Source organism: Ptychodera flava, chromosome 7 (assembly GCF_041260155.1).
Source record: "Ptychodera flava strain L36383 chromosome 7, AS_Pfla_20210202, whole genome shotgun sequence".
NCBI lineage: Eukaryota > Metazoa > Hemichordata > Enteropneusta > Ptychoderidae > Ptychodera > Ptychodera flava.
In genome coordinates, this window is record NC_091934.1 from 46,775,198 (window position 1) to 46,797,172 (window position 21,975).

The window sequence follows — 21,975 nt, forward strand, 5'->3', positions numbered from 1 at the left end:
AATACAGTTTAAAGGAAGCTTCCTGAATAAAGCCGCCCAAAAAAGTTCCAGTGGCAAGATGAATGCTGACTCCATGTGACCCTTTTATATCAGTCTTGTTCCTCTTAGGGCAGTTAGTCAGTACGTGTTGCCAGGCAACCTACAACATATCAAAACAACTAGACAAGATAACAAAGAAGCTGTTACCATGGTTTTTAAAACATTAACTTGAGTTATCAAACATTAGTAAAACACTGACATCTAATTCTGCATTTTAGCAAAAAATTAATTGAACAGGGACTTCTAATTTTGCATTTCAGCAAACATTCAGGAGGTTCTAACAGATGGAGTGTGCCTTAACCCTTTTCCTGCCAAGTCGGTGAAAATCCGCTTGAAATTCGTGTAGCCAGAATCTAAGTAGTGGTGACCGTTATTCTACCAACCCGGTGGAAATCGGACCCTTTTTGGGTACCCCCTTTCCTGCCAAGTCGACGGCACTACGTTTTGCTATCCCCTATGCGTTTAGGGGTCATCCGAGGACAGGTTTTCTGACAAGGAACGCCTTTTCCCCTCGAAATGGGTTCGCAGGGAGTCGATAGACAGGGAAAGGTGCAGAAACCTGTCCGCCAGTCCCCCACACCTGAGGGGGGCTGGGTTTTTTTTACCGCTTTTTAGCGGACTTGGCAGGATAGCATGGTGACGTTTTCTGGCGGAGTTGGACGTACTTGGCTGCCTGGCACTATAGAGATTGCTGCCGAACTTGACCAACTCGGCAATGCTAATCTAGAAGGCTACCTCTTGCAAACGACTTGGCAGATATGCCGATGGTGCGAGACGAAAGTCACTTATTCAGTTGTGCGTGACTGAAAATGAGAACGTATTTTTGACGGGACGGCTCGACTTGTTCCTCCGATGGAACGGATATGAACGACTCGGAAATACCATTACAAACTGGTGTCCGACGTACTAAGCTGGGCTTCAGCTCTGCAAGTTCAAGCCAGGCAACGTCCTTCACCGCCTTGGCCGTGCCATTCAATGGACGTAGCTTTGGATTTTTTATTTATTCCATCGTCCGAAGTATTGGCTCTGGTTTGCAGGCAAACGTATCCTCTTGCCGATGCATTGGTAACTACGTACGCTGTTTGCGTACAGAGAATTCAAAAGGGGACGTCGGATAAGGTCAATGCGTAGTAGTCTGCTACGGGGATACCGCCTGCATTTAGCAGGGACTGCTTTTGTTATGCAAACCAGCTAGCAGTACAATATGGCTGCCAGGCATGTGGACACGTCGATGGCTAGAACAATGGAAGCATATTGCGTTGCACCCGTGCATCGCAAAAGTGAACTGAAGACTTGGTTGTAGTGACTGGTTATCACTGGTTAGCTGCAGCCCAAGCCATGTCGGTACAAACCCGTACCTGACTGAGGACCACTCGATTAAGTCAGTAATGAACAGTAACACTCGTAACCAACTCCCAACTGAGCTGGCTAAACTACGTGGAGCTGTGCTTCAATGGCTCAGCCATGTCGTTAATACAACGGCAAAAACGTAGTTTTTATCTACTCTGCCAAGTCATTGAAGGTACGTATTCAATTGGCCCTACCCTGGGGAAACAGGACAGGTTTGCCGGTGCTGCTGCACCCCTAGCACGACCCTCAGGGTCTCTGACTAACAGACGAGTGAGGTGATGTTTGTGCCTAGCGGACGTGCGTAATACTGAAGGAGTTTATTTCCGAAAAAATAAACATGAAACGGCAATAAAATGACGCACTCCCAGGGGCAAACAAAGCCGGTGACCTCAATTTTTTTCTGCAGTAACCCTTGAGCTCCTTCCCCTGTCTATGGGCATGTAGAAATTATCGAAGTCTAACACGTATAAGTACGGCTAAAACAACCCTGAAAATGGGCAATTTCTGCCAAAATGCCTGGCAGGATAACATGCAGGAGAGCCAATCTTTTGCAGGCACATATTATGGGGCGGTTTTCTACTGACTTGGCAGGATAACATACAAGGGCGCTCGGCAGGAAAAGGGTTAAGGGCTTAACCAGCATTTGAAATGGGAGGGGGGTATTAACTGAATTCATCACTTAATTGTCCCCAGAGAAGTTTTCTTTCATACAGTGTCAGATTAACCTAACCATATACTCCCTACTGTTTGTGGCTAATTGTAACATGGCTACACTCCTGGCTGGAATGGACTCTCTTGATTGGTTGGAATGGGCTCTCTCCTCTGCCTTGATTGGCTGGAATGGGCTCTCTCCTCTCTCTTGATTGGTTGGAATGGGCTCTCTCTTGATGCCATAGCAATAGGACTAAGGATGCTGAGTGCATACTTAACATCTGACATTAGCACACTGACTTTGGCTGTACACTGAGTATTGGTGTTCAAAATGCTGTATCTCTAAAATTATTGGGTCTAACTCAATGAAATTTTTTGCCAAAATTCTTGCTAAACTGTTATTTTTACCCTGAAAGTATTTAGGTTTCAATGAAAAGGAAAGTTATCCATTTTACTGCACAGAACAGCATTGAGTCCATAGTCACACAGCATATTTAAGAAGACACACACCTTTTTGTCTCCACCATACCCTATGTTAGAATGGAGTGTGCCTTTAAAGGGCTTAACCAGTGTTCACAATTAATGTCAGTCTTGTGATTTGAGACCCACTGTTTCCCTGTAGGACTAATAATGCCCTACATTGCTGCTTTAGAGTGATAATATTCATCACAATCCAGTGAGTGGAGGGACGGTGTGGTGATCACAATCCAGTGGGTGGAGGGACAGTGTGGTGATCACAATCCAGTGGGTGGAGGGACGGTGTGGTGATCACAATCCAGTGGGTGGAGGGACGGTGTGGTGATCACAATCCAGTGGGTGGAGGGACGGTGTGGTGATCAGAGTCCAGTGAGTGGAGGGACAGTGTGGTGATCACAATCCAGTGGGTGGAGGGACGGTGTGGTAATCAATATTGCATATCCTCTTACGAAGCAGTCTTTGCCAATTCCGTTTATAATCTGCCAGTATGTTAGTCATCCCTATCCAATAGTTATATGCACTACTGTGGAATACTTTATTTTCACTTGGAATTTATTTTCGCTATTTTGACAGGACCTTTATTTCCACTAAAAAAAATCCAAGTGAAAATTTTAATTTTCTGTACTTTGCACGTAGTCAGAAAAGACGAAGTGAAATGAGATCACAGTGAAACATTGAAAATCTAGTTTTCAGCTAAAATAAATTCCAGTGAAAATAAAATAGTCCACAGTATGTTGTGGTAACAAGTAACTTCAGATATTCTCATGGCCGCTCATGCAAAATCCAAGTGTCAAAATTTTGCCATTAAACATACCAGTATAAGGAATCATGTAGCTTTAACAGGGAAAAGATATGATATGATATGATATGATATGATATACTATAAGGTTATTCACAAAATACCGTGATTTATGTCCAAGTACATCGTGCAGCGGAAGGTATTGTCCGAGACGTGTAGCGTCGAGGACAATACTGTAGCGTACGATGTACGAGGACATAAATCCTGGTATTTTGTGAATAATTTTATTATTATACACCTTTTTAGTCCAACTTTACTTGATAAAAAGTAGAAATTAAGGCGTTTTTTATGTTTCTTGCGCACTGCACTACGCGATCCCGGGGAGCGATCGCAAGCAGACTGGGAACGCGTTCAGTGCGTCCGCTAAGCGCACGGAATGAAAGTTCAACCCGCGCTGCGCAGTGCGCGTGGTAGAAATTTTACATCAGCAGCATAATTTCACTCAAATTCACCAGTTTGGACTGACCATGATTTGCTTTGTGAAGTACTGAATGTTAAGAAGTATATATTGTTGTAAAAATGTAAAATTTCCTCTTTTTTTTCCTCACGTTGACGTAAAGGTGTTTTGAGGTCAAAGGTCAAATAGCGTCCAATAACACTAAAGTTATTGTACTCCGCGTCAAAGTTATTGGACTCCGTGTCCTCTGATACCGAAACTTACTGTACGACGAAACTCCATAGGTTACAGACGTAGGTGTATAATAATTGATATTATATGCTATGAAATCATATGATAAGCTTATTATATATATGATGAGAAGATTAAAAGATATTACAGAAAATCAGAAAGCTTACTGATAATATTGCATACTTCTCAGTTTTTTACCAAAACATACATATAATATGTTTCCTTAATAGTTCATTCAATAATTTCACCTGTATCCCTTACTGTTCCAAAATATTTTGACAGGAGTTAATCTTCATAGTCAGTGGTAGCTAAGCTGATGTTTTGTTTTTGAGAATTATTATACACAGCAATGTGATCAGAGTCGGATCAATGTTGCCACATAATAAACAATTATTGCTCTTATAACCCTCAGTGATTTTTGCACCATAAGAAAGGTTTCAAATAACAAATTTAATCATGTTGTTTACCTGTATTGATGAAAATAAGGAATTGAAAGGGTCAAACAAAGTTTTCAACCCATTGCCAAATTTTAAATAGTCTTAGTCTAAGGGGTCAACAGTTTTCACAAAAGGCCTGGAGTTTTCCGCTCTTGGTCCTTCTGACCAGTCACTTTCTCTCCTTAATTTCAAATTTCAAGTTCATATGTCATCATCAGGTCAAGTTGAGGCATAACATGTCCCATAAGTTGATCTAAACAAAGATTTTGAAATTCAAAGGCCCCTGAAAACAGTATACAGATAATGTAGATTAAAGCTGCTATAACATACCAAGCCAAATAGGTGGAAATACGTATGGGTTTGGCTCAGTACACCCTTCTACTGCCTTGGCAGATGGGGAAGTGATACTGCCTGGCAGGATTATGGTTGATGATGACAGAGCATAGATATTGTATCTCTCAGGTATATGTATAAAAGTGTACCAATGCTGTTATTCCTCATTGAATATTTAGACTTCAAATGTGTCATTTCACTGACAGAGCTCCAGTCAAACTAGATTTTTTTGTGGTCAGACTGCTAAAACAGCCCAGTTTTTTTGTACATGTCTCTATGAATAAACTGTCTCTATTGGTACGCAATCTATCAACACTCCAGGTAATGGGAACATTTTCTCTGAAAATGCTTGTGATTCTTGTAATAGTGTACGGGGTTGCTCGTGTTGGGTGTAAAATTGTAAGATATCTCACAGAACAAACGAAGACACAATCAGTCTTGATTGTGTACGTGTATGTCTTGCCCAGCTCCTGTTCACGTATGTGTACCAAAAAATGGGGATTCATAATTTCACATAATATAACACATAATTAGACCCTGGGGTCGAAAATGCGTGCCTAAATCGACTGTCACTGATCTGTGGAGTTCACAGTTAACTAGATGATGGCTGCAAAAGTGAAGGATTTCTGGAAGAGCTCCTTCTACAGTCATGGCATAGTGAAGTCACCTGCCTGAATAACCATTACCGGGAGCAACGTCTGAATTAGAAAGAATGAACTTCTTGGTGGACTGAGACTGACTGGCGATATACCGGCCAAATAAGAAAATGACATTAAACCATGGGGCTTCATATTGGATACTTCACCTATGATTTGGGTTAATTACTCCTATGAAGCTCATTTCTGCACCGCATATTCATTTTAAAATCGCGGGCACCCGTTTAAGGTTTCGGGTGGTGAATAAAATCACAGATGAAATTATGCAAAACAAGGAAATAGCTGCACTGCTGCCATGACAAACGATCCTCGTCTCACTTCCTGTTCTGCGATAATCCATTGAATCCATTGTCAAGCACGACACTTCTGTTCTATCTTTCAATACATGCATTAAATCATTAATATTGTTGGCATACTAACCTTCTCGAACCCATCATTGCATGAATCTGTCTGTTACGTTCGGTTTTAACTGACAAACTTTACGAAGCGCACTGGTTCGGTTGGGGTTCCCTTCCAAGACTGCAATAACGCCCTTTAACCCCTTGACGTCATTAAATAGCGCGCCATCAACGTTCCAAACAAGTGGGTTGGTCACTTGGCGGTGGAGAACGTAACGATATAAGTTAGTAATATTAGGTATTTAGCAAAGTTGCTTACTCATGTATGTTCATTGTTGCATTTATTGCATTTACTGATGCAATTCACTTATGTAATTATGTAATTTTACCACTTTGTACAAAGAGCAGTGTACTTTACAACACTCTCTGATAGTGTATGTTGAATACTTATAAAATGTTAAATGACCATGAATATCATTATTGGTTTTTTTATATGCAGGTATCAACGTCCGGACAAACATTACTGAAAATTTATGGTTTTCCTTTCTTACTTTTTGAAATGCATCATACACAAGGACACTGTGCTCTTTGATAATATGCACGTATGGTTTGTTTCATAAAATGTTAATTGCCATGTTTTATGAATATATTTTCAAAAATACATACAGAAATGTATTCCCAGAATAATGCATTACCTTTTTAAACAATTATAGCTTTCGGCACTGATAAACTGAATATCTGCGCAATGGTTGATCTCAACCAACTCATAGTCTATTCGTCTATATGCAATAATAATTATTTCTCCGAGGTGTTTGTGTATATTTTCAAAAAATACCCAAAGAAAATGACAACATTGATAATTCGATACAACTTTATTTTAGGATCAAAAAATTCGTGATGATGATAAAGAATTGAACCAGCAGCTGCAGCAATAAGACAAAATTGTAAACTACGAACAACCAGCGACGCTATGTCTACTACCCTCAATGACGATACGATTCCTGACGACCCATAAGTTTATTATTAATATGTAATATTAAATATTTATCTGAATTGTTTACAATTGAACGCATGAAATGATGAAAATGGGATATCAGAGACTGTTAGCAATTTTATACATCGACAAATTCTAAATATCAATTATCCGAGACTTGACGGTGACATTCCTTGTAGTTGTAGGGTTACGCTCATTGTTTTTAAACGCATTTCTCTCTTGTTCTTCAGATGAAATTCTCACAAGAGACAAACGGTAAGCTTACTTATCCGGCAAGATTGTACAAATAGGCGTTAAACGGCGATTCACATCGAGTCAAAGTTAAGCTCTCTTAAACAGCAAAAGAAACTTCCAGTTCCACGTGTGACATGGCAGTATAATTTGGCGTCTCAAAGACACCACTTCAATTACCGTATAGCTAGAACATTCAAAATGCAAGGTAGCGGTTACCATGGCAATAGGATGGCCTCACGGGAGACATGGATGAAAAAAGGAAGTATAAAAGACAAGTCCCTTTGCCATGGACGATATCTATTTCTACCGAATTCACAATGGGGACTTCACACGTGACCATGGTCCGACTCGAGGTCTAGAATATACTAAAGCCCCTAATGTAATAAAGGCTTCTCTCTCATCCTATACATGTTTCTTTTCTTTTTTTTCTCAGAAAATCAAACTGTGGACGTGAAAACAACAACAACAGACATGTTTACATGCAGTGGTAGGTCTGACGTCCAGCATAATGACGACAATAATTCAATTGTACATTGCATGACAGTGACAGACATTTACATTTTCAGCAGTGCGAAAAGTCTTGTCAATAATTTATTCTTTTACTTTTCTCAAATTATTGTCGTGAATTTAAAAGAGGTCATGTGGCAAGTCCAGATCGACGCAAGCGAGGATTAGAAACGTTTTCTTTTTCTTAGTCTAAACATGACAAATGGAATCGAAGTTATCTGTACAGACAGGGAGACGGTAATAACTTTAAATGCGTTGGATAAACTGTATATGTCATTGAGCAGATTTAAATATTAAAATCACGTGTATGTTAGGTTAATGTATCACAGGTAACAGCGTGTACACAGATATATACTTTTGTGTACCTCTGCGGCGAAGGGATTGTTGCTGTATGTTTACATAGCTGCTGTCGACCCTTCATCCTAACAGAAAGTATTCATTAGGAGAAAACACTGCGAGTGGTCATACACTTCCAAGGGCCGTGATCAGATGCCACCGTGAGATAGCTTGGCGACTTTAATGAATAAAAAGTATTAAACCTTTATCGCTTGATACTGAAATACTGACGCCTTTAATATCATTCGGAATTCTCGTGCAGTGGCAGCTATAGAGGATTAGTGTTAAGCCACTTTGATAAGGTTACCCTGATTGCCTGTGCAACACTAGCTAATCAGTTCGATAAAGCTATCAAGGAATTTAGAAATCTCGCGATTCAAATCTGATCATAATTCTTTCATTTTACTGAACGCATGTGATTGGAGTTACCACTTTTATTTCCCAAGAACCTTACAACATTCCCAGCGTAGACCAGCGTTAATTGTACTAGTGAATTTGTGTGGTTAGCACTCTGGACGGCAGTTTGTGCAAAAAAAATTAGGCTCACTTCATTACTATCTAAAGTTTTCCCGTCTATGATCTGATAAATTCACATTTTTCGCCATTGATCGCCGTTTGCTGACCTCTGGCGATCAATTCAACTATCTCTACGTAACGACAAAAGGTTTCTCCATTAGCCAAAGGATAGTCACATAGCATGCACTGTGCATTGATAACTTTGTTTATTTACTATTAACTTGTTTCCTTGTTATTGTCATGCCGGTTTCATCCCTCAAATCGTGTCTTCCTGACTTCGTCACGAAGTCACCAGATCACACGTGAGTACCCCACCAAGAGTAGTTTGTTCACTAAACAATAAGAAGTAATATCTGCTTCATCTTCAAAACACAGTGCGGTACTCTGTGAGCTGAAGATAACTGCGATTGTAGAATTATATCTTAATACCAAAGTGATTGGTTTTTGAGGGGGCGCGTTAGATATTAAAATTTTGAGAGAGTAATTTCCTCACACTGTGATTCATAGAGTAAGAAGTTTCTAACCTTACAGTCTGCTGACGATACCGAGTAGAAATCCTCATCGCTTCAAAGTTATACACCTGATCCATACAGAAAGGAAAAATTGGAAAATTCAAAATTGACCTAGCTATCGGCATAGTTTTTGACAATTTTGTCTGCCGATGCCCTGTTAAAAAGGGTATCTGGAACATTGAACCATATACCATGAATTGCGTTCACCCGTGGTCACCGAACATTTGACGAGCCGATGATTTTCTCCGCAAAGTAACAACGAAGAAAGAGATGTTTTTATGATTGAATGTCACTTTACTATCATGAAAATATTAATAAAATTTGTAAATGGCAGTAAAATATCAAAAGGTCAATATCTAGATAGTATATGTCAAAATCAGTCCCTATTGTGAGACATTGCTTTTTCTGGGAACAATGAAGTACATGGTATTATATTAATTAAGACCAAATGGTAGTGATTGACAGTATACCGACATTTTACTGTTTAACCATCATTTCTTTTGTTTTCTTGTACTCAGAATTTCTGTGTGCGGCAACATGGTTACATAGAAGTAAAGTTTGATGACTGTGGAATCCGATGTATTTCTACTAGTATTAAAGCTTCACTAGATTACCACGGCTGATTTTTGCACCTTCATACGTCTTGTACACGTGTATCTGTTACAACATATGTTGTTGTGCCTGTATTGACATAATTCTTTGTATATCTTTCTATGTTTAATTACTCGAAGTGTTACAGGAGTGACTGAAAACGTACACATTTCGTTTCCCCCAGTCGTATCGGTCACTCCCAAAAGTCAGCAAAGTCTCAAAATCTAACAAATATTACATCTGACAGTTGTCCGTTATCTAAATCTTTCAAATTACCGATCGAAAGAGATTTCTGGCGGAGAAGGAGAAGCAACGTAATGCAATGCCAAAGCTCACGTGAACACGCGATTATAGGATGAATCAATGGTACACAGACGACGAAGATTTGAAATGCTAATATTCAAACTACAGATAACTACCACACGTTTATTATAGATAACTTACATCTCATTTGGCCATGAATTCATCAAGGTAGTATGCGCCTCGAAAGTGAAAGATTTAAACTTTTGCACTAACTTTCGTAAATGAAACTTTCGACCATTCTCTTACCAAAGCAAGAATAAAAACCAGGGTCATCGCGCAAACTTTGGTACATATACTGGAGAGACAAATTACCTAAGATTTCCCGATACTTAAAATTCAAAGTGGCCACATTCCTGTTAACTCTATGGGGAAAATTAAATTTTCGATTTTCGAAAATCTAAGAGGGTGAAAACTTTTCTTATACGAAGAGCTTTACAGCGAGCCCCTAGTATACAAGTGGTAGATCAGAAAAGAATTGAAAAGTTTGAGAGTCGGAATATCTGTCTCCAAGGTGCATTCTAGATTTGATTCGCAATGCCCTGTACATGTATGCGGTGACACCTATAGTTCTTTAATATTTTAGGCCATATCAAAAGTTCACTGAAGGATAAATGAAACTAATTCCGAAAGTGTCTCCATCTGTCGAGAAATTCCATACATTGAAACCTACTAAAAGAGTTTCTCCACTCCAACGAAGCGTGTAGTGGTCTTTACGCCGCTTCTTCCATCGAAGTTGGTTTTAATGTAAAATTGGGTCCAAGGCAGTCGCTGACACATTCCAACAACAATTGCTTTCCGCTGAGTTTCCAACGAAAATATGCCTGTGTTTCATTTTTAGAATTTCAGTTCCTTGAGAAATCAATCCATTCATGACGTAGAATTTTGAAGGGGTTTACTCTCACCCTCAAATGTCGAAATAAGTGTTTAAAGAGTGTTAAGAGTTGAACTTTTGATGTCACCTCTTCCACTAACGGATATGTTAAACATCGACGTGAGATTAGAGGTATTTGATCTCCAAGGTTAACATTGATGATTAATCACCGTCATTGATTGTGAAGGCCAATAATATGTATATATGACTTATATGGTGTGTGACGTAATATGTGACGTCAACAATTCAAATCAACGCTATTGATTGTGAAGGCCAATAATGGTGTGACGTCAACAATTCAAATCACCGCTATTGATTGTGAAGGCCAATAATGGTGTGACGTCAACAATTCAAATCATATTTGTTAAATTTGAATACAATAGAAAAAAAGCAACCATTGGCTAAAGCTATTTTATTCAAAACCAAAACAAATGACGACATGACAGAAAATTTGCAAGAGTGTCGGACAGAAAGGAACGGTCCGAGTAATTTGATGACAACACTGCCCTCAATGTCAAATATGTGTGCGTAACATTTTACAATGGTGAATTACATTTTCAAAATAGTACTCATTTCTAATAATCGCTAGAAGGAGTAAAACGCCATTACGGGGAGAATTTCACAAGAGATATATCGAAAAGGTAAAAAAATTGCGTAGCAAGAAATTAAGACTTTATGGTGAATTTTTGCATCGAAGTAATACCAGCACTTGATAAAAGGTGCGAATTAGTGAGTCTGTAGATTTAATTTCTATCGATACAGACAACTGCTACTTCTAGGCATTTGAATGAACATTGTGAATTTTGTGAATTTCATTTTCATAGATGAGTTCAAACATTTATTAAATTAACTCGCATAAACTATTAGCTTTCTAGTCAAAACGTATATAGATACAGTGTAACATAATGCTACACTAACACACACATACATACATACATACACACACATACCGGTACATACACACATACCGGTACATACATACATACATACATACATACATACATACATACATACATACATACATACATACATACATACATACATACATACATACATACATACATACATACATACATACAGTCAAACTTTGTTAATACCAATGAATTTTGTGACGTCAGCGCCCCCCTCCCGATTATTACTAATAATGTATCCCATTATTCAGTGTTGTGACCACAGATGTGTTCTACGTATACAAAGTCTCTGGCATTGCCCAAACTACTGGTATAAAGTAATTGAATGATGAACCCCATCCCGGCCCATAATTGACTCACGCAAACTTTGCGCTGTGCAAAGTTTCATTTCGTCCACTATGGTCAGGGGTATTATTGCGTTAAGTACAGCATATCATATTTCCAGGCCGTGTATGGGTAAGGGTTCCTTAACCGTGATCTGTAATTTGTCAATTAAGAGATTTCGTTCATCACAATCTTTGGTATAAGGAGATTTCACCAAGCCAGTCTTAACACTATTTAAAAAAGTAAAATTATTATCTTGGTATTGTAAACACCGAAAGCTGGAGATTATTGGTTCATTGATAGATAAACGAACAGAAGAAGACCAAAATGACAATCGCTATGTTTTCTGTCGAAGTGCTGAATATTGATCACAGTGAAGGCTTTCCCACAACACTGCCATAAATATCCTACACGTTGGATGTCCTGTTCATTCCATTAGCCTCTTCAAACTTAAGTTTTGCAGGAATGCTATCGTAGCGCAATTCCTCTGCGTCGTCTCTCACAATTCTACCATCATCGCATCGACGACAATGTCCAGAGTGATACAAAACTCTGAAAATACCGATGATTGAGAGTAACTCGACTGCCATTACCGGGCCGTACAGCGACGAGATGACCTGCATCATCGACCGCTGAGTGGAAGGCGGGAAGGACGTATTGATGACGCTCAGAGCCAAGGCGATGTTCTGACAGCCAGTCTCTATGCCGATGGTCCGCCGGTTGGTGCAAGGCTGGCAAATTACACTTGACGCAATAAAGCCGACTGTAAGGCCGGTGAGAGGAAGGCAGGCCACGAGTAACCAGATCTCCCAGGAGTTACGAAATGTAGCTGGCTGAATGTAAGCCCTAATTCCGATTCCAACGAAAATGGTTATGGTTCCGATGACAGAGCACACCTTTAATCATTGGAGAGCAAGGAGAATGAAAGGTTTGTTAAGAAATTTGATCGAACTCCTAGGATGTTTAATGGTACCAAACTGACCGAAAAAATGATGTAAGTTGAAAAATTTCTCTTAAGTTTGCTGTTAGTGTAAAGTTTGCATCTTCAAAGAGGCCCCATAGTCATTTATCAGATTGAAGTGACCCGGAACTATTTTCAACTTCACAACTTCGGGATTCAAAGATAACAAATTATGTTTTATTTTGGAAACCCAAATTTTCGAAAATTATGCATAAAAATATCGATAGCCCACATAACAGCGATTCGGAATTTAAGCACATGATTGTCATCTGCAAGTAAACCCAAAGCTTTGGAATGAAAACTATGTGAGTGGCATGTAATAAAATATTATAGCCCAAATAAGGGACTTTGTACCATTTGCCCTTCTGACGTCGAGCAAATGATCACCTGCCTTCTCATAGTCCCTTTTTTGAGAATAGACCTCGTGTTTTAGGGGCCACGGTTTTGGCTATAACAGTAACATAAAAAAATTCAACGTATGGACATTCAGTTGTGCTACATAGAACGAGTACCCACGCCTTCAGGTGCAACGCCAAATTTTAGTACCTGTCTTTTGTCTTGGCATTTCTATACATTGTATAATGTACACATTTCTATACGGCCTTCTGAAATGAAAAAGCAACGTTTTGATTCCAGGATTGCAGAAAATCTCAAATTTTTGTAGACATCAAATGTTGTATTTTAAACGTTCTGCCTCATCATAGTCACCATCAAAATATCTCCTGACGCAAACAAGTCACAATGAATTTGGTAATAATCGACGAGAAAGTTTGGGACAAAAAGAATCAGGTTCTTTGAGATGTAAGAACGGCCATCTTTAATCCGTTAAGGTGTATAAACAACAATATCTTACCTGTGTAATGCGAGTGATATACTTGGGTATTTTATATTTCAACAGAAGGCCGAATGCTGCAGGGATGAGGGTCATTGCCAAAGAAATAACGACTGTCATGTACGGAATTGCTACATCGGCAGCGTCGGTCCAAGTTCGCCCATACAGAAACAAGTTCAGTGGCATGAAACCGACAGCAAGGAGGGTGGAAAAAGTCGTCAGACATACACTGAAAAACAATGAGTTTAAAGAAGCGTGTAAATGAGAGAAAAATAAATGACTGATTGATTTTTGAGGGTCATTTTGTCGGGGACTGCTGAAACATTGTAAAACGACATTGTCCGTGAGTTTAGAAGATTGCCCCGATAACAGTAAGGTATGATGATAATTTTGTTGTACGGGCCAAGGACATAAAATGTAGACATGATAGAAAAGGCCAAGGTAAGCATTGTAGATCCGGCTTTTAGTGCTTGCACACAGGGTACTATGTGTTATGTTGGTACTATGTGTTATAGCGGTACTATGTGTTGTAGTGGTGCTATGTGTTCTAGTGGTACTATGTGTTATGTTGGTACTATGTGTTATAGCGGTACTATGTGTTCTAGTGGTGCTATGTGTTATGTTGGTACAATGTGTTCTAGTGACACTGTGTGTTACAGTGGTACTATGTGTTCTAGTGGTACTATGTATTATAGTATTACTATGTGTTCTAGTGATACTCTGTGTTACAGTGGCACGATGTGTTATAGTGATACTATGTGTTATAGTGGCACTATGTGTTATAGTGATACTGAGTGTTCTAGTGGTACTATGTGATATAGTGGTACTATGTGTTCTAGTGGTACTATGTGTTCTAGTGGTACTATGTGTTCTAGTGGTACTATGTGTTCTAGTGGTACTATGTGTTCTAGTGGTACTATGTGTTCTAGTGGTACTATGTGTTCTAGTGGTACTGTGTGTTATAGAGATACCATGTGTTCTAGTGGCATTTATATGTGTTATAGTGATACTATATGTTATAGTGAAACTATGTGTTATAGTGATACTATGTGTTACAGTGGTACTATGTGTTCTAGTGTTACTATGTGTTAAAGTGATACTATGTGTTATAGTGGTACTATATTTTTATACTGGTACTATGTGTTATAGTGGTACTATGTGTTATAGTGGTACTATGTGTTACAGTGGTACTATGTGTTACAGTAGTACTATTTGTTATAGTGGTATGTGTTATAGTGGTGCTATGTTTACAGTGGTACTATGTGTTATAGTGGTACGATATGTTGCAGTTGAACTATGTATTATAGTGGTTTTTGTACGATATGTTACGGTGGTACAATGTATTACAGTGGTACTAATACTATATGCTAAATATTTTCACCAACTTTTATCGAATTCCGGACAACTATTGTCAAGACTTATGTATACGTATTCCAATTGGTCCGAAAAACAGAATGTGCAATGTACCGATAATTATGCAAGCCCAGTTAACTTTTTACAATTCCTCTAACTAGCTAACAGCGCCTGTACACCAAAATTTAGTTGCATTTAATCGACCGAATGTAAACCTTAATATGCAAAGTACAGCTATGTAAGCCTGGTCAACCGGACTCTTTTCAGTTCTTCATACCAGCTAACCACATCATCGCATATTAACCTCTTAACAGCAATGTTTTAGATAAATCATGTTCACAGACAGATGAAGGTTAAACTTGTTGATTACAACAAACGGTATATATTGCATATCTCTATTGAACTAAGGAGCATTGTCAGACGCCATATCTTATTTGCTGAATCTAAATATCTACTAATGACTTTATTGATCAAGTAAATCGAAATGAATAGATATAAATATGAATTGTTCGCCTCAAGATTTAGATTGAACAGGTGTAAAATTGTTTTGCAAACACAATTGGAGTTTGGAGCTTGAAACTGTTACCTTGAAAATAATGATAGACTGCACTGAATTATTAGAGACTGGAGTAAACTCATGATATCTGCCGGTTCATGGCGAATAGGTCATAGGTCAGCCAAACAATTGTAAAGTCCGACAACGAAAGATTTAGAGAGAAGTTTGAGATAATACGATTGGAACTAATTTGGGATAATTGGATGGTGAAGTAATGTCGATTTAATCTGCAACTGTAAGCTCATTTGCTTTTCTTTTTAAGTTACACACTTGTTTTTATGAGTAATTTGCGATATTGCAACATTCAGCTATATGGCACCTACCACTTTTGAGAAATTTGAAAAATATACAGATCCAATTATCCTAAATTAGTTCCAATCATGTTAGATTAATTCTTAATTCTCTGATCATAATTTCCATACATAGCTGAGCTGGGATCGAAGCAACCAAAACGAGACGTATTACTTGTGGTACAATTTCATCTTTGTGATCAAAATCCTAATACAGTGATAGAATCATGTCAGTCGTTCCCTTGACTCAAACAAGTCACTTGTCAGCTTCTAAAAATTCCGTGGATAACCTATAACAATGACATTGAATTTTCTTTCCACTGGTCGGCTGAACTGACAAATGCAACAGTAAGTAAATTTTCAACGAGCGGAAGTTTAGTTATCTATCTATAAACAGAGTTACGGAAGAGACCTGTTTCACGTGAGTTTGTGTGTGTTGTATCCCTTTTCACGTCATTTGTACACGTCATTGTATGGCCTCTACACCTTGGGTTCATCCTCTACCTGATCAGGGCCATGTCTTCGCAAGTGTGTAAACAGAAAATACAACTGATATCGCTATAGGGATATGTTTTGCTTCGGACAATATGTAGAAAGACGATCCATATCATGAAAATATCGGGGTTTTTTTCGTTTATCTGTAAAATAATTCTTTTTACGAGGGATGTCTCATTATTTTACAAATGGCGTTCATCATCCGTTTCATAATTCAAGATGAAAGCTTAAAAGTGAACAATATAAATCAATCATGGCCAGGATTCACTTATTTCATACAACCCCATTACGGTACATCCACAGACACAGAAAATAACATCATTTTGAGGCCCTCTGTTGAGTTCATTGACCCTCAATTTGGAAAGTAAATAAATATTAAATATTGTATAAACAACAAAGAAATCTAAAGCTCCTTCCCTGTTAGAGGAAAGTAAATTAGTCTATGATGAGAATGTTTTGGACTTCCAGCATTGCATATCGAATTTAAATTTTCCTCAAGTTGCCATGGTTACTCTAGACAGTGTTTAGACGGGCTAATATACACACTGTCCTTTACACAATCGTCAGGTTTTGGCAATTGGGCACACACAAAAGGACACACACACACAAAGACACACACACACACAAAAGGACACACACACACACAAAAGGACACACACACAAAAAGACACACACACACACACAAAAGGACACACACACAAAAAGACACACACACACACAAAAGGACACACACACAAAAAGACACACACACACACAAAAGGACACACACACAAAAAGACACACACACACACAAAGGACACACCACAAAAGACACACACACACACAAAAGGACACACACACAAAAAGACACACACACACACAAAAGGACACACACACAAAAAGACACACACACACAAAAGGACACACACACAAAAGACACACACACACACAAAAGGACACACACACAAAAGACACACAACACACACAAAAAGACACACACACAAAAACACACACACACACAAAAGGACACACACACACAAAAAGACACACACACACAAAAGGACACACACACAAAAAGACACACACACACAAAAGGACACACACACAAAAAGACACACACACACAAAAGGACACACACACAAAAAGACACACACACACACAAAAGGACACACACACACAAAAAGACACACACAAAAGGACACACACACACAAAAGGACACACACAGACACACAAAAGGACACACACACAAAAGGACACACACACACACACAAAAGGACACACACACAAATGGTCGCGCACACATTCGTGAAACCCATCCATACTTTACGAAACTTAACGCTGTTCTGAAGCAGTTGGTTTTGTGGGAGTTGACACAAAATATCATGTTCATCAAAAAATGTTATTTACCCATTCTGACGCGACGGGGTTGAGGGATATATAATAATAATACATATTTTTTATTGCTGCTTGTAAATATAGGATTTACATCACATTTGTGGCAATAAAAGTGTGAAACAAAAATAAGTTAAAATTTTCTTCAATAAAGATAAAGTATTACAGTATAATAATAGTAGCTAATAATAAATATAACTAGGTATTTCTTTGTTTATATAAAGTAAAAATATAATCAGCAAGTTGTTCATTAAAAGATAACTCTTGTTTTGTTAGTAGAGAAATAAGCTGATTTTCAGTATCGTCGTTTGGGAAATTGATTTTACTGAAAAAGTACTTTCTTTGGACTTTGTATTTCTGACAGACTAATAAAAAGTGTGTTTCATCTTCAATACTGTTGGTGTTACACTGATTGCAGTATCTTTCAGTAATTGGGGTTTTTGGAACAGTGTGTCTCCCTTTTTCAATTGCTAGATCATGATTGCTAATGCGAAGTTTGGTGAGCAATTTTCTTTTCTCACCTTGCAACTGTGTTAAGTAGGGTTCTAATCTAAAATTACGTTTTATTTTGGCATACATTCTTAGTTTACTATTTTCATCAGTGATCAACTTTTTCCAAAAGACTTCATAATTGTTTGTTAAATTTGTTTTCATTAAACCAGTTATAACTTTGTGGTGTTTAAGTGATGGAGCTTTATCAAAAAGAAAGTCCATTCCATTGTCTTTAATTAAGCACTTAAACAGTTAAACCAGGATCTATTGTTAGTGTTGTTTACCATTTGCTCCAGAAAAGCTTCTTTAGCAAGATTACAATGTGGCAGTTGTACGATATGAAGCCAGTGTTTAACAATATTAAGTTTGATCTCAAGTAGAAGTGGAAATTGTCCTAGTTCACCCCTCACAGCGGCATTACAAGCTTGTCTATTACACTGTAAAATGTTCTTACAAAATTTGAGGTGAGTTTTTTCAATTGCTGATTTATCCCACTTCTTGTAATCCATGAAATCTTGTCCCCAAATCTCTGAGCCATACAGTAAAACAGGTTTTATGAAACATTGAATAGATGTAGGGAAAATTTTATCTTTTTGTTGTGCAATAAAATCCTTTTTAAACTATACAAAGATTTTGCTGCTTTATCAGCCAAATTTGTAATTGTGTCACTAAAACTACCGTTTGATTTAATTGTCAGTCCTAAGTATGTATAGCTCTTAACAGATTTGATGCATGTACTACCATAGTTAAATAAGTGTTTATCTACCAAAGGAGATTTACTAAAATTATTGCTTGGGTTTTCTGTAAATTAACATCAAGTTTCCAATTGGAGCAAAATGTGTGTAGTGTATTTAACTCCCTCTGCAGACCTTTTGAAGTAGAGATTAAGACTAGGTCATCAGCGTAAAATAATGAGTTAACTGGGGTATTATTCAACACTGGTGGTTGAGTATTTACTTTGTCTAGATTTGTTTTCAAGTCATTGACATATAAATTGAACAGACTAGGACTTAGAACACAGCCCTGTTTTACTCCTTTTTCAACTTTCAGGCTGGGCGAGATAAAATTATTTGTTTTGATGTGTATTTTTGTGTTGGTGTACATGTGTTTTATAAGTCTGTATAATTTGCCATTATGTCATCATTGCAAATTAATGTACTAGTAAATTTCTATTTGATGATGATGATGATGATGATGATGATGATGATGATGATGATGATAAATATGATAATGATGATGACTAAAATTGTATTGCATTTTTCGTCGTTGCGACAAGATTAAGTATATTTGTCTGTATTTTCGTCGTCAAATAAATGGTTTCACTAAACTTGACGAAATTGAATTCTCAGTCGCTGCAAGTACTATAATGCTACAGAAACAAACATTAAACATTGTTTTCCAAAAAATGTATACATCTTATGACGAAATAAAGAGAACTAGATCACTCATTAATCACTATTTGGAAGTATCTCTGCTTATTTTTTAGGTATTTTCTCATAAAATAAATAAAAAGGATAAAAATTGATAATTTGCAAATTAACTAATGGGCGCCTCAAAGTTTGAAATCCTTAAACATTTACTCAGACTTTCCTCAAAGAAATTATCAACTCCCTTCCGAAATCAGACAAAAATCAGCTTGAGTCACCGTCACGGTGTAAAATTTGTACAAGAGAAAGAAAACACATTCCCCAAAATTTGCGGGTATTTTAAATTCAACACGCCATCACTCTGGCGCCACGCCAACACGCCGTCACCCTGTAAACTCTACAGGGAAGAATTTGCTTTACACAACATTATTTACCCCAGGGGCTTCAAAATGAACTCCAACAAGTGGTGGACTAAAAATATATTGTAAACGTTTGAGAGTGCAGTATATGTCTCCGAGATGCATTCTACCTTAAAGTAGACTTCACATGGAGAACTGTTGATTATTTTGCTTTGTCTCTTGATATTTTCTAAACTGAGATTAGAGGATTGAGGAACCTATGAATGAAAGATTATATAAAATACACGGAAAATCACGTTGTTGAGGACAAGTTCAAACATGCCCTCGGGAAATCTGACAAACACTTTTGTCCACCAAACCTTAAACAGAAAAAATAGCTGGCATCCTATCGTAGATTAAAGCGTGATTATCTTGTACATTGTATTTAAAAAAGATCCCTGTTTTTTAGTGGGCTTCAGTGACAAATTTTAGTCACAATAGTCCCAGTCCTAAAATCAGTGTATCTACAATGCGAATTTACAGCTCATCATGCATTTGATTTTCTTCGAGTTTTTGATGGCGGTGTACGGAATCGCCTAAAATCTTTTCGAACTCTATACTTATCGACTTTTGAATGAAACGTTGGTCAAAACTTACCTTAGAGACATATTGCCATCAGCAAAGTAACTTAATATATTTGACGCTGTACCACCAGGCGAACTGCACTGCACAAGCAAGCCAATAGCATATGATGGGCTCATTTTCGAAAGTAGAGCAAGTCCATAGGCAAAGAGTGGTAGCAGGACAAACTGGGTGAGGGCACAGATAATTATGCCCCAGGGACGGCGAAGACTTTTCTTGATGCCGGGAATGTCAGTGGCACCTCCCATACCGATCATGATGATGATGACTGTCATGTAGGTGAGGTATTGATCGAGTTTCATCAGCGTCAAAATATGTGGAGGAATTCCGGGTACGACGCCGGCACTTTCGGTAGAATTTGTCCAGTTCGCATTGGTGACCATTTGTGTCCAGTTCGCATTGGTGACCATTTGTGTCCAGTTCACTGTGGTGATTACTTGTGCCCCATTCACGGTGGTCATCATTTGTTCTGTGGTGGTGAGAGACGTGGTGATCTTCTCACTCAAGATTCTTACCGTATTATTTATAGGTAGGTATGTAGTCAGCAAGGACGTGATCACTTGTTCAGTGGTGAGCGACGTTGTCAACTCCTCGTTCGTAATGTTCACTGTATTATTCAACTTGTAAAAATCCATCATGGATGTTACAAGTTTTTACGTATAAGAGAACTAAATAAAGACAACGTTCAAAAACGCAGAAACTCAGTTTTCAGCTTACAGAATCGATGCAGTTTGCTTCAACCTCTAATATTGATTTTGCATCTCCTGATCTGGCACTGTCGAATATACCACTACGTCAATCTTCTCTGTCCGCTCAACTAACTGAGTTTGATTGTGTTCAGGGTTGTCTCACCAACTTATAGAAGATAGAGAAGCGCACTATGTCAATAAAAGTCTGATGAAGTCCGATTGGTAAATCTGGCTGATTGTTTTGGCTCCAATAAATATTTCGTGCACCCAACTGATAATGTGGGATAAATTCGCCAAAATTCAAACACAAGTTATGTAATCCAACTCCCCTTTTCATTAAAGATTTGTTTCTATAACAACAATCATATTTCATATCTCCCTAAGAGATTGGTAGACAAACATCTTGTTCGAAGGGCGCCTTCGCACGAACCTGTTGGCCAGGTCTGTAAGTGCTGTTGGTCAACACTGGCACCCAATACACTGGAATAAAAATATGTGCATTTGCTTGTTCGTTGAGCAAATAAATCAGATACAGCAAGTGTTCGATAATGATTGGCATTCTAATGAAATGTAGTCACGCTGCATTATTTCACGGTGAGTTCAAACCCCTGCACGGAGAAGTGTCTAGTAATGTGGCGGTAGTTGATAAAATTCATGTATCCGAAATACAAAAGTCCGTAGTAATTTTCGTAATTTTGACATCGTCTTCCGTCTGTGTTGAATTCTGTCACTAAAATGCAAAAGTTTCGACAATACGCAAATCCTGCTACAGTGACACTTC

The 21,975-nt window shown here is 38.1% G+C and overlaps 2 protein-coding genes across 2 annotated transcripts in view; both read right to left on the reverse strand.

Annotated features, from left to right (window-relative positions):
• LOC139137718 (tyrosine-protein phosphatase non-receptor type 11-like) overlaps window positions 1–5,938 on the reverse strand; it is a 43,837-nt gene extending 37,899 nt beyond the window's left edge. The window contains exon 1 of the mRNA XM_070705965.1: window positions 5,791–5,938. Within this exon, the coding sequence (XP_070562066.1) occupies window positions 5,791–5,807 (17 nt within the window). The 5' untranslated portion in view covers window positions 5,808–5,938. The remainder of the gene's footprint in view (window positions 1–5,790) is intronic.
• Window positions 5,939–10,969: 5,031 nt separating this feature from the next.
• Window positions 10,970–21,334, reverse strand: LOC139137720 (ileal sodium/bile acid cotransporter-like). Its single transcript, XM_070705968.1, has 3 exons — window positions 20,521–21,334; window positions 13,622–13,829; window positions 10,970–12,703 (listed from the first exon to the last, which is right to left on the reverse strand). The coding sequence occupies exons 1-3, from the start codon at window positions 21,141–21,143 to the stop codon at window positions 12,215–12,217; spliced, it is 1,320 nt and encodes a 439-aa protein (XP_070562069.1). The 5' UTR covers window positions 21,144–21,334; the 3' UTR covers window positions 10,970–12,214.
• Between the last annotated feature and the right edge of the window lie 641 nt (window positions 21,335–21,975).

Excerpts from the sequence above, each read along its gene's own strand:
- LOC139137720 (XM_070705968.1), bottom strand. The coding sequence starts at position 21,143 with ATGATGGATTTTTACAAGTTGAATAATACAGTGAACATTACGAACGAG. Across the intron at positions 13,830-20,520 it reads GATGGCAATATGTCTCTAAG|TGTATGTCTGACGACTTTTT; the intron begins GTAAGTTTTGAC and ends ATTGTTTTTCAG. Across the intron at positions 12,704-13,621 it reads ATATCACTCGCATTACACAG|GTGTGCTCTGTCATCGGAAC; the intron begins GTAAGATATTGT and ends CAATGATTAAAG.